At 43.9% G+C, this 13,434-nt stretch overlaps 1 protein-coding gene across 1 annotated transcript; it reads left to right on the top strand.

Moving 5' to 3' along the window:
• The first annotated feature begins 2,532 nt into the window (after positions 1-2,532).
• GPR88 (G protein-coupled receptor 88) lies at positions 2,533-3,681 on the top strand. The gene has a single exon (XM_059900519.1). The coding sequence runs from the start codon at positions 2,533-2,535 to the stop codon at positions 3,679-3,681; it is 1,149 nt and encodes a 382-aa protein (XP_059756502.1).
• The last annotated feature ends 9,753 nt before the right edge of the window (positions 3,682-13,434 follow it).

The following is a 13,434-nucleotide window of genomic DNA, read 5'->3' on the forward strand; positions in this document are numbered from 1 at the left end:
AGGAAAGAGATGCTAATGAAAACTATTTACTGTCTCACCATGGAAAGAAATGAAATCATTTATACACGCATCCATTCGTTGATTCACTAAGTATATTAATTATAATTGAGTACTGTTTTGATGCTGGGAATAAGATAGAAAAAATTCCCACCCTATATTATGTAAATTCAGTAGCTTAAAACAAAAACAAACCCCCAAACAAACAAAAACTTGTCCCTTTCCAGGCCAGGGCTAAAGAAGGGAGGGTCTTGGCAGAAGTGTGTGACTGCAAGCCACCGGAGTCCCCCAGCAGGGACTTCGCTCATTCCACGTAAGGCAGCAGCTGGGACAAAGGACCTGGAACTTGAATCCTCCCTCGTCACGTGAGAGGAAATTTTTATTTCAACAAGTTTTAACTATAAATGATTAGAGGGATCTCTTGCAGCCTTGCTGTGCTTGATGTACTCAAAGCCTTAAGACAAATAACAACAGATAAAAGACACTGGCAAAAAATCCCCCAACTCAACTATTAGATACCACTTAAGTGGACCAAATCCATCAAGTCCTACTTAGCCCTCCCTCCTTAGAGTTGTCATTAACTAACACTGTCTTTGAAAGAGAGAGAGGGAAGCAGAGAGCAGAGGAGGTGCACTTTGTGCTTCATCCTGAATAGGCACCCTTAGGGACAGACTGGAAAAAAACTGCCATGTGACCTGAGACTGACTACATTACATGTTAGACAGAGTAGGTATATTTCAGGTGTCAGACTAGGGTGGAGAAATGTCAAATTTATGCATGAGGATTCATAGAAAGTTCGAACAGAAAGGGCCTTGGAAGTCACTGAGTGAAACTTCTTATTTGACAAGAATGAAGACAATCCACCACAAGGCCATTTATTTGGTGGACACCCAGCTTAGAACCCAGGTGACCTGAAACCCCACCTAGCATTTTTTTCTATTATGCCATATTACCATATTCTATATTGAGTTAAAATTTCAAATAAATGATTTTCCCGGTGAAAAATGATTTGTGGGAGGTGATGACTTTTATGAAAAATTTCCCATGTGGAAGATTCCAACATCAGACTGCAAATCTCTATCTAAGACAGACCACAAGATTAAAAGTTCTGCAGTAAAGAGACAACTTTGCCCCTTAAACTGTGGATCATTCAGGGCCCTTGCTTTCCCCCAGATACCCACTTGTATGTAAACTTCTGGCCATTTCATTTTTACCCTCTATTTCATTACTGAAACAGAAGCCACACTCTAGAAAGGAGTTTGGTGATGAGAAAAAAACTGAAATTATGATTGAAATTAAGACTTGGGGATTTTGTGTGGCTAATGACCCATGTCCCACCTTACCAAAGAAAAAGTGAATTTCAATTAGGATATAAGTTCTCCCTGAAAATGTGGGATGGAAGAGATCAGTCCTAGGTATTAGGAGTATATTTATCTCTCAGAAAAACTCACCCCCAGGATGCATCCGACTGGGATGAAATACATTGGGGGTATATTAAATTTTATTCTAGCATTGATGGAAGGAAAAAAAAAAAAGAAGAAAAGAAAAATGAAGCGAAGTGAAAAATAGGGCGATTGAGAGACTGAGAAAAAACAGAGAAACTTGTTTAATGACAGGACTTTCTGAGCAAGATATTTTTCTTCCCTTTCACCAGTTAGAAGCTATTGAATAATTCATGCAAGTGTGGAAAGGCTGCCTTTTCCCTGCGTGATGTATAATTGAGCAGGGAGAGAGCTTCGAGTGGGTTCCCCTCATCAGCCACCACTCTTGCTCCTGAGCACGGGGTGCTTGCTCTCCTCTTGAGCTGAGCTTCTGCTTTTGCAGCCAAGCATCCTTGCTGCTGCCGCCTGACTACCTGCCCACCTGCCTGGGCTTGCAGCCTGCCACTTCCCCTTCTCCAGCCCTGCTGCCAGCTGAGAAGTCTCCCTGCAGCTGCTGGTTTCTGCCTAGGGCCATGTGTGTGGATGCCGCGTTGGAGAAGGAGGCACTTGCTCCTGGCACTGATCCCAGATGAGTTCCTCCTGTTGATTTCGGGACCACGGATGCTGCTGCTGAGGAGGTATTTGCTGGCATCCCTCCCTCTGCTACTGCCAGCTAAGGACCAGCCCCAAAGTAAGATACCCCCAACCCCTTTCCCCTGGTATTTTCCCCAGGTGGGATAGCTCTGCTTTTTCCTGGAAGCTAGGGGCTCCATCTGCCATTCCCGTGTGTGTGTCTATGTGTGTGTTTAGGGGGAGAAGGGGAAACTGTTCTCTGTATTGCTCTGTCCTAGGGCTTCCCTGGTGCTTGCTGAATGTAAAGAGGCCCTTCGCCTGGCACTAGAGACATTTCCCAGGCAGGCACCTGTCGTTTGCCACCCCCGTTCTCCTAGAGCTCCGTCTCTCCCCCTCCCCCAGCCCATTATTCTGCTTCAGCCTTTTGTGTCGGTGGCAGAGGGCTGAAGGGATGTCTCTGCCCTCTCTGCAGGCGGGTGTCAGGATGGGCCGCGCTGCGAGAAGCCGACGCTAGCCAGAGAGGTGTGAAGAGTTGGCCAGAATGACCAACTCTTCCACGTCCACTTCCTCCGCCACCGGGGGATCGCTGTTGCTGCTCTGCGAGGAAGAGGAGTCGTGGGCGGGCCGGCGCATCCCCGTGTCCCTCCTGTACTCAGGCCTGGCCATCGGGGGCACGCTGGCCAACGGCATGGTCATCTATCTCGTGTCGTCCTTCCGAAAGCTGCAGACGACCAGCAACGCCTTCATCGTGAACGGCTGCGCCGCCGACCTCAGCGTCTGCGCCCTCTGGATGCCGCAGGAGGCGGTGCTCGGGCTCCTGCCCGCGGGCTCCGCGGAGCCCCCCGGGGACTGGGACGGCGCCGGGGGGAGCTACCGCCTGCTGCGGGGCGGGCTGCTGGGCCTCGGGCTCACCGTGTCCCTCTTGTCCCACTGCCTGGTGGCCCTGAACCGCTACCTGCTCATCACCCGGGCGCCCGCCACCTACCAGGCGCTGTACCAGCGGCGCCACACGGCCGGCATGCTGGCGCTGTCCTGGGCACTCGCCCTGGGCCTCGTGCTGCTGCTCCCGCCCTGGGCGCCGCGTCCCGGCGCCGCGCCCCCGCGCGTCCACTACCCGGCGCTGCTGGCCGCCGCGGCGCTGCTGGCGCAGACGGCGCTGCTGCTCCACTGCTACCTGGGCATCGTGCGCCGCGTGCGCGTCAGCGTCAAGCGGGTCAGCGTCCTCAACTTCCACCTGCTGCACCAGCTGCCCGGCTGCGCCGCCGCCGCCGCCTTCCCGGGCGCCCCTCACGCGCCAGGCCCGGCTGGTGCCGCGCACCCGGCTCAGGCCCAGCCCCTGCCCCCAGCGCTGCACCCGCGGCGGGCGCAGCGGCGTCTCAGCGGCCTGTCGGTGCTGCTGCTCTGCTGCGTCTTCTTGCTGGCCACGCAGCCGCTGGTGTGGGTGAGCCTGGCCAGCGGCTTCTCGCTGCCCGTGCCCTGGGGTGTGCAGGCGGCCAGCTGGCTCCTGTGCTGCGCTCTGTCCGCGCTCAACCCGCTGCTCTACACGTGGAGGAACGAGGAGTTCCGCCGCTCCGTGCGCTCCGTCCTGCCCGGCATCGGCGACGCGGCGGCCGCTGCCGCCGCCGCCACGGCTGTGCCTGCGGTGTCCCAGGCGCAGCTGGGCACTCGCGCCGCAGGCCAGCACTGGTGACCCGGGCAGGGCGGGTGGGAAGCGGAGATTCCCAGCTTCCATCGCCCTTGGGCACCACCGCCTCGTGATCTTGGAAAGCATCCCCTGCCTGAACGAAGACTCCTGCGGGTGAAGCTCAATAATATATCGGTGCGAAGATTTCGCCTTCGACCCCAGTGGGATACCTGAACCGAGGTTTCCGTATACAGGGGGTCCGCGAAGTCATTTTCGACGGCCACCTGATTTTTACCCTTTGTTCTCGCGTTTTGGAGAAATCCTAAAGTCAAAACACCGGGAAACTTCAGGAACTTGCACACTGACATTTTGAAAGAACCGGTTAATTTCTTTCAACACTGTTTTGGAAAAACAGCTTCGATAACATAATTACCATTCCCACCTTCATCATCTTATAATATATATGAAGCGCCTTGAGTGTGCATGAGCCAAAGGAAATAATATTGAAGGAAATAATATTTATGAAGCATTTTAGAAAGTAACCTACCTTCGATGATGCTTCTGCTATAATTTAGCCTTTGTATATTAACCTGAAGAATGAAGCCACAGATGTGCACACCAGTATGAGTTGCCATTAAGACCTTAAGTCCTTTATTTTTAAAAGGGTTTTTATAAAGTAAAATCATTCCCCAATGAGATAGAATCTTAGCCAGTGAGGGGGAAAACCCCCATATTTATTATTTTACACCCCCTCTTTGCACTTCTAAGACTGAAAATCGGCATTGAGTGTTAAAGCGACAGATTTCCATTGTGTTGATTGATGGTCTGAGCCAGCTATGGGATTTTTGGAAAACATAAGGGGGCTATCTATTTTAGGTACCACTTTCAGGTTTTCTATAGCATGCACATTAGTTGCTACCCTCATTTTGTCATCAATTTAACCTGCCTTATGAGTGTGATTGCAGCTGTGAACATTCTGTACTCTAATGGTTGCTAAGGAGAATAAGTCCTTCTGTTTTCTCTTTAACATTTAAAATATCTCAGTGCACATGATATAATTAAACACTAATAATACCATGACTGCATAGCTAATATTAACCTCTATTGCATGCTCTCCTAGATGCTAGAACTTATTGGGCATGTGGTACTAAAGCAATACCCATTTGACAAGGACATTTTACTTCTTCCACACACCAGAAGAAGTGGCCATCAATTATTTGAAAAGAGACACAGAGACACCTCTGGCTACCTAGAGTTCTTCTTGTCTTGACCCAATTTATGAGAAGACTCCCAGGTGGGACTTTATCTTGCAAATGAACCATGGTCAAGATGGATCAATAATATGATTTGGCTCTGCAAAGCCACCTGTGCTCTTTTTAGGGTTTAGACAAGTCACACATTAGAAAGTAACAGTGTTTTTTATGTATTACCATGACACTTACCATTAATATCATATCTGTTAAAGAAGGTGTAATAAACTCAGTTATATAAAATGAACAGTTCAAATTGGGAATCTGTTCTAAAACATATGATTTGAGGCTTGCCATTTTCATCTCTGGTTTACTAAATTTATTTAGAAATATTTGAAATGCAAAATTGTGTGAAATCACTTTAGAAAATAAAAATGAGAGTAAAGTAATAAGATACTCAGCTACCAGCAATTCTGACTGTTCACTACATCAAATCTGGGGCTGAACAGCCTCAATTAACTGTGTAATTCAGGAACCAAAACAGCTTGCTTTGTTGGCCTCCTGGACATTTGTAAGCCAGGATAGTGGGAACACTTGTGCGTTTGAATAATTATGGGAGTTGCAGGAAACTTTGACATGTTTGTAGAAAAACAAAACAAAACAAATGTGTTCATTACCAATAATAGATCAGCAGTCATTTTATTAATCTATCCCCTTTGTGCATGCACCATTTCTCTCTTACTAAGGTTTCATCTGTTCCCATTTTTCTTGATTCAAATATTTAATTAAAGTTCAGAGAACTATTCCTCCGAGTTTTTTTCTTCGGTCTCTGATCTTCTTGCATACCTCCTCGAGAACGCTGAAGCAGGTGACACTGTATCCTGAAGCACTGGTGATGAAAGTAATTTCTTTGTTCTGGCTTTATTTAATTTTACTTTTAGTTTCTAAAATTATTTCTACCTTTTATAACTAAATAGGATCCATATGCCAGCATTGAAAAGAAATAAGTGTAATTTCCTTTTTGTAAGTATAACTGATTTGGGGAATAGGCTGCAACAACAGAGAGCTGAATTTTTTTTGGGTGGGGCTGGGGGACGCTTGTCTAAATCTCTGTCAAAAAGATCTTCTTTTAATTAGGCCTTTATCCATGTTTCTCACTGTGGGTGCTACTAACGATTTTCCCCTCTATTCCTATAAACGGTTGCCAAGTCTATAAACTTAGCTTTTCAAGTATCTGATACATTGCAGTGCTTCTGGCTAACACTGAGAACATCTTATGCTGGTTCAGTGCCATGTGGGAGACCTACTTCAGGTTGTATTTACTGGTAATTAACTCCACAGGACTGATTCACTTTTAATTTCGAAGTAGCAATGATGTGTCTAAAAATGCCTTACTCGGGCAATAGCTGGGAGTTGGAGTTACTGCTTTTACAGATTAAGTTAATGAAGATTGTGTTCCTGTTTAAATGAAACTACACATTATCCACTCAGGAATGAAAAATCCTAATTGCTGTTTTGGGCTGCCCTACTTTGCGTTTTCTACTTTTTTTCTTTAGGTATATGCCTGTTAAGACATTTAGCACACTCTCCCCCTGCACCATACTTGGACTTTTTTTTTTTTTTTAACATCTTAATTGGAGTATAATTGCTTTACAATGGTGTGTTGGTTTCTGCTTTATAACAAAGTGAATCAGTTATACATATACATATGTTCCCATATCTCTTCCCTCTTGCATCTCCCTCCCTCCCACCCTCCCTATCCCACCCCTCTAGGTGGTCACAAAGCACCGAGCTGATCTCCCTGTGCTATGCGGTTGCTTCCCACTAGCTATCTATTTTACGTTTCATCCTTGTACTTTAATGGCTAAATTCTAGGATGTAATAGGTATTACTTGTAGCACTTTCCTTCTTCCAAAATGAAATATGTGCTTAAACAATAATTCTGTTTTGTAGAGAGGTACAGAAGCATCCACAGGTTCGTTTGTTTTGTTTTGTTTTTTAAATACTATAGGGTTTTGACTCTCTAATAGAGAAAGCCCTTGAAAAGATCTGCTTACCAAGGAAATGTTGGTCTGCCCTGGCCTCCTGGTTTAATGCAACTCTGTTATTCTGATGACAACTGTATTGGCCAACTTCCTTGTTTCACGTGTGACCTCTTATTCCATTCTTCCAGGTACTCAGACACTGCTCGTCTGGGTCTTTGGCAGTCCTAGGGGCTGACCTGACAAAGGGCATCAGTAGCATAAATTTAAATTCAAGAACGTTGAGGAAAATTATAGACGTTCCTCACTTTTAAAGTGCTGCCCTTATTGTTTGTGGGGCATGGGGGCAAGAATGGATCTCCGGAAGAGAGCTCTTGGTCTGCAGAAACAACGCCTTTCCTTCTGCCTCTCCTCTCTCAGTCAGCATGCTGAGGGGCCTCCACATGTGTGCGTGGACTCAGCCCACAGGTCCAAGCTCTGCCCACATCCACCTCTCAACCAGCCACCTTGCCAGCAGGTAGTGGTGCACATACAGTGTAGAGCATGTCCTGGTAGTGACCTCAAGACATTTAGGCAGGGAATTCCGGGGGCCCAGGAACCAGGCCTGTTGAAGGAGGCACAGGCTTTGGATTTGCACATCTCCTTGGGACCCCTTTCCGTGTGGGAAGGGGAGACGCCGGAGGCAGGTGGGAGCAAGCCCTTTAAAGCATGAGACCCAGCTTGGGACCCCAGTATCTCCAACCTAAGGGCAATGTTGCTTTCACATGGGTCCTCCTTGGATATCCTTTCCTAACTCTTCCCACCTGCAGGGACTCCTTAAATTGGCGCCACACATAGAGTTTCCCCAGATGCTTAATCACATCAGGCCTAGTGCTATAGGTAAGGAGGATAGCGGGGAGGGAGTGGGAAGGTTGTAGATGAAAGAAGGGATGTCAGATGTCGAAGGTTATTGAAGGGGAGCAATGGGTACATGGGATGTATTGCACAGTTCACTTGTACGTATCTTTGAAATTTTTCGTAATGAAAAGTTAAAAAAAGTGAAGTCAAACTTGGAAAAAAAAAAAAGAAGGAAGGGAGGTGAGAAGGAAGGAAGGAAAGAAGGAAGGGAAAAAGTAAAGGAGAAAATGTAATTAATGTGCCTAAGGTCATGTGGCAACCTAAATGGTGGCGCTGGGATTCAAACCTTTGTCTGACTCCAGAGCATGAGATGGTAACTACTGTACTGTAGGACAAAAACCAGAGTTTTTAGTTAAGTGTGGAATTCCCTCCATGACTACGGGACCGTTCCCTAAGTTCCCCAATCTCTCTCTCCCCTACTTGCATCCTTCGCTATAGCCTAGTTGGTCTCTACACTGCCTTCTAAACGTGGCCCATGTTCTGTGTCTGTAACTTGTTCATTCAAGGACCTTCCTGGAGTCCCCTCGTGTCTCATCACTTACTCAACCCTCATCCTTCCTTCCAGGAAGGCTCACTTTGTTTCTCCCCCGCTCATCAGAGCTCCCCCAGCCATAAGCTCTGCCCCAACAGAACTCCTGCACTTCTTTGATTGTACCACATATTCCCTTGTATTCCCTCTGTTTTACTGTGTGTGACATCTTCAAAACTAGATGGGAAAGGTTTTTTTGGTTTATTTTTCATTTCTTTATTTTTGTAGAGCAAATACTGCCTTTTATCTTTTAGTAACCAGTTACCTGAAATATACTAAATAATTAAGATATGTTTATAGTTGAAGACAGTAATTTTGAGAGAAAAAAGATTTGATCCTTTCCTTGCACATATATTTTCCTCTTAATGGAACAGACTGAGAATAAATCCTATCTCCCAACTCATATCTTGCCAAAGGATATCCCAGAGTAATAATGTATGGGATTATGAGCCATGTGTATAAATCACATGCTGTCATTTGGGGGAGATTTATATTCCTGTTATCCAAGCTCTGTTCACACTGACAAAAGCAACAATAAGTTTCAGTCCTAATTACTACTTTAAATTCAAGGTCAAATTACTGAACATATATTCAGTAATTACACATATACTTTTTTGCTCAGGGTCTTGCATAGTAAAGCTGTGTGTTTTTGATTTCTAAAACCCTTAAACATTGCTAATCAATGGTCATGCAATTTTGCTAAAATCCTGGGAGGAACAACTGTGGGAATGTCTTTACTTCTTGTCAGTTCACTGGATGGTAGCCCTGAAGATCAGCTAGCCAGCCCAGCCCCCTGCTATTTTTATTCAACAGAAAGTGCTTTAGTTTTTAATCTTTCCTGGTATAAATTAGGCCCACTTCCCATTTTTCTATTCTCATGTAGTAGATAAGTACGTAGCCTCCTTTGTATAGTAATGCTATAGTGGATACTCTGCTTTTAGCCAAATGAAAGTTCTATGAAATGTTGGCATGGTTGAATTCTGATATTACTACAAAAAAATCTGCCCCTATGAAAGTTTTACTTCTTGAAAATAAAGTGTGTTTTTCTATGTGCAGATTAATGTCTGTTTTCATAGCAAATTTGTAAAATATAGAAACATAGAAGAAATTATATCACTCATTACCACTCTTAGCATTTTACTGTACTCATCTACTTTTAAAAATCTCTTTTCCTATGTATATTTGATTGTACATAATTATAGCCAGAAAGTATATATTGACATACATTTATATGTATGTGTATTTATATATCACCTATGTTTTTTATTTTTTAATTTTTTTAACATCTTTATTGGAGTATAATTGCTTTACATTGTTGTGTTAGTTGCTTGTATAACAAAGTGAATCAGCTATACGTATACATATATCCTCATATCCCCTCCCTCTTGTATCTCCCTCCCACCCCTCTAGGTGGTCACAAAGCACTGAGCTGATCTCCCTGTGCTATGCAGCTGCTTCCCACTAGCTATCTATTTGACATTTGGTAGTGTGTATATGTCAATGCCAATCTCTGACTTCGTTTCAGCTTACCCTTCCCCCTCCCCATGTCCTCAAGTCCATTCTCTATGTCTATGTATTTATTCCTGTCCTGCCCCTAGGTTCTTCAGAACCATTTTTTTTTTTTTAGATTCCATATATGTGTGTTAGCATACAGTATTTGTTTTTCTCTTTCTGACATACTTCACTCTGTATGACGGACTCTAGGTCCATCCACCTCACTACAAATAACTCAATTTCATTTCTTTTTATGGCTGAGTAATAGTCCATTGTATATATGTGTCACACCTTCTTTATCCATTCATCTGTTGATGGACACTTACGTTGCTTCCATGTCCTGGCTATTGTAAATAGTACACTCACCTATATTTAAAAAGTGTAAGCAAAAGAAAGATGTTATAAAGAGGGGCCTAGGGTTTGGAACAATTAGGATATGTTCAACTACAAGTAATAGACTACCTAACTAAAAATGCTTAAACAATGATGACGCTTCATCCTCACACAATTGAGAAGTCTGTAGGTAGTTTCCAGAATTTGTTCAGTAGCATCTTGATGTCATCCAGTGCCCAGGTTCTTTGCATCCTTCTGCTTCATCAGCCTCAGTGTTGTTGGGTGATGGTTCCAAGATGGCTGCTATAATCACACGACAGCACCCAAAGCAGAAGATTTGGAAAAAACTTCTGCTTGCTTGCCTCTCTTTTTCATGAGACAGGAAAGTCTAAGAGCTCCCCTAAAGATGTCTCCCATCTCATAGGTCAGAAGTAGGTCACATAGCTACCCCTAAAGGAAGCTGAGCTGTGACCATCTGGTATTAAAAAAATACTATCATGAGAAATCTATCCAGTGCTTGTCAATGTACAGGATTCATTGTTTGCCATTTGTGCTGCTCTCTACTTACTCGTGGATTTTATCTCTTTTTCAGAACTTACAGCTGGACTGCAGGTTAATATGAGTAGGTCCCTGTGCAATTTCTAGTGTCTAGAAGTCATTTATTGTTAAGTCTGTTGCACTGAAATAGGATCTTCTCTGACCCCCTATTACTTAGCTTCTTGACAGTGAAGAGATGGAGCATGTAAAAATCTACAACCTACCAGGTCTCCTTCTGTTTCTGTCCCTCTCATAGTTGCTCTCTGGATGGTTGTAGAAAGAGAACTCCTGCTGGGGGTGGAGCAGGCAGAGGTGAGAGCAGCCCTCAGTCTTCCTTGAACATCAGCACTCATGTGGTAGGACTATTTCCAGATTATGGTCAGAACGTACCGAGGTCTGGAGGTGGCCAGGAAATAGCGCCCCTCTTCACTCACTGAGTTTTGGACCATGTGATACATAAGAACATAAAGTGTGCAAATGGTGAACCACAATATCACTTCTATATGGATAAAGGCTAAGTTAGAGGATGTAACTTAATGTGAGGGTCGAGATGGGCTTACTACCATCCGCCCTACCAGGCTAGTCCTTGGAATAAGCAGGTCAACTGGCTCTCGCTAGTCCAAGTGGAGAGGAAGGAGAAAGACACCACATCTCTTGGGCTCAAGACCTTGTTAGATTAGTTCCACTCTGATGAGAAACTTGGCTAGTGGATGTTGCCTATCCACTAGGTAACTCACTTCACCTTCAAGAGGTAGACTAAAAGATGGGGCAATACTAGCAAAAGTGACTTCTCTGGAAACCAGACGAATGAGAAAAAGGCATTCTCCTCTAAAAGTGTAGACCTGTGATATTGAACCAGGGTGCAGTCAGGAGGAACAGGCAGGCTTCCGGTAGAGTTGCTCAGATGAGCTGCTTTTCTATCCAGTTTTATTTATTAGAGGAAATGCCTCCCAGTTTCTGGGAATAGGTAAACTGCCAGTTGTATCAGGAAGTGTTTACCAGGTATAATTTAAACTAGCCCCTAAATGCAAACTTAAGCTGTAAACCAGTGTAGTATCCAGATCTGGAAAGAATAATTTTTGCCATATTCTGAAGTACAATTGAAAGAGATGCTCAGCTTGGAGAAGACTGTATGGAAAAATAAGATGCTTGCAAATGTCTGAAAGGCTGTCGAGCAAAATAATAAAGCCAGATCCCATTTATTGGTAACATACTATGTGTCAGACGCTGTGCCATGCACTTTATGTATACTACCTTCTCTGATTTTCACAACTCTGTAAGGCAGGTACGATGACTCCAGTATTATAGTTGAAAATTTTGATTCTTCGAGAGTTAGGCTTGCCTAAGTTTACGCAGATGGCAAGGGAAACAGCTGACAGTTGAACTCAAGTCCAGCTGATTCTAAAGCCTGGCCTTGTAAACAAACACAGCACCCAACCGTAGAGGAAGGAGAAAACAGGTTAGGGGTGTGGTTCTAGAGGGAAAATCTGGCTCAGTGGGTGGGAGATAGATTTCAGCTTATTATGAGAAAGAACTTTGTCTTAATAGGTGCTTAAAATAGAATGGGCTGTCTCAGGAAATTGTGACTTTCCTAACACTTGAGGAATTCAAGTAGGGTGTGGAGGACTAGCTCTGGAAAGAATGTCTGTACTGTGTGGGAAGTTTTATCAGAGCAACTCTGAGATGCCTTGAAATCAAATTTCTAAGATTATATAATAACTCTTCTTCTACTTGGAGGTGACAAAATCTTTCTTGCTCTGGGCTTATAACATTTTAAATAATTAGTGAGAAGGACTGCCTTTGCCAAAAACCTCACCCACACCAGCTAACAGAGAAGCAAGCCTAGGTGACCAGGGGTGTCCCTCCTTAGGCACAGGGACATGAATTTACAACATTCTTTGCATCTATGCAACAATATGCAACAAAGACATTCTTGGTGTCTTTGCCTTGTTTCTGATGCTTTTTTTTTTTTTAAAACAGGAGAAGATCAAAGTTTAATAACATGTATACATACATGGGAGAGACCTAGGAAAACTGAGTAACCTGTCAAAATGGCTGAGGCCCTTACCTTAAATACCATCCTCAGCTAAAGAAAAAAGGAAGTCAAGGATGAAGAGAGTCAGTTAAGAAAGGTTGCACGAAAAGCACAGTAAACAAGGATGATTTTGTTACAGATTTAAGTCTTTGCCCATTCCGTTGATAAGTTTCTGGAGATTTGGTCATCCTCCGATTCCAGAGTCAGAGAGGGACATGCCCTTACAAACGGAGATTTCCCTTACAAATATAATGTTTCTTTAAAAAGTGCAAGTCCTACTTGGTTTTTTTTTTAGTGTCACTTTATTTATTTATTTATTTAATTTTCGCATTTTATTTTATTTTTTTATACAGCAGGTTCTTATTAGTCATCCATTTTATAAACATCAGTGTATACATGTCAATCCCAATCTCCCAATTCATCACACCACCACCAACACCCCCTGCCACTTTCCCCCCTTGGTGTCCATACGTTTGTTCTCTACATCTGTGTCTCAATTTCTGCCCTGCAAACCAGTTCATCTGTACCATTTTTCTAGGTTCCACATATATGCATTAATATGTGATATTCATTTTTCTGTTTCTGACTTACTTCACTCTGTATGACAGTCTCTAGATCCATCCACGTCTCTACAAATGACCCAGTTTCGTTCCTTTTTATGGCTGAGTAATATTCCATTGTATATATGTACCACATCTTCTTTATCCATTCGTCTGTTGATGGGCATTTAGGTTGCTTCCATGACCTGGCTATTGCAAATAGTGCTGCAATGAACATTGGGGGTGCACGTGTCTTTTTGAATTATGGTTTTCTCTGGGTATA

The sequence above is a fragment of the Balaenoptera ricei genome, chromosome 1 (assembly GCF_028023285.1).
Source record: "Balaenoptera ricei isolate mBalRic1 chromosome 1, mBalRic1.hap2, whole genome shotgun sequence".
In the NCBI taxonomy this organism is placed as follows: domain Eukaryota; kingdom Metazoa; phylum Chordata; class Mammalia; order Artiodactyla; family Balaenopteridae; genus Balaenoptera; species Balaenoptera ricei.

Excerpts from the sequence above, each read along its gene's own strand:
- GPR88 (XM_059900519.1), top strand. The coding sequence starts at position 2,533 with ATGACCAACTCTTCCACGTCCACTTCCTCCGCCACCGGGGGATCGCTG.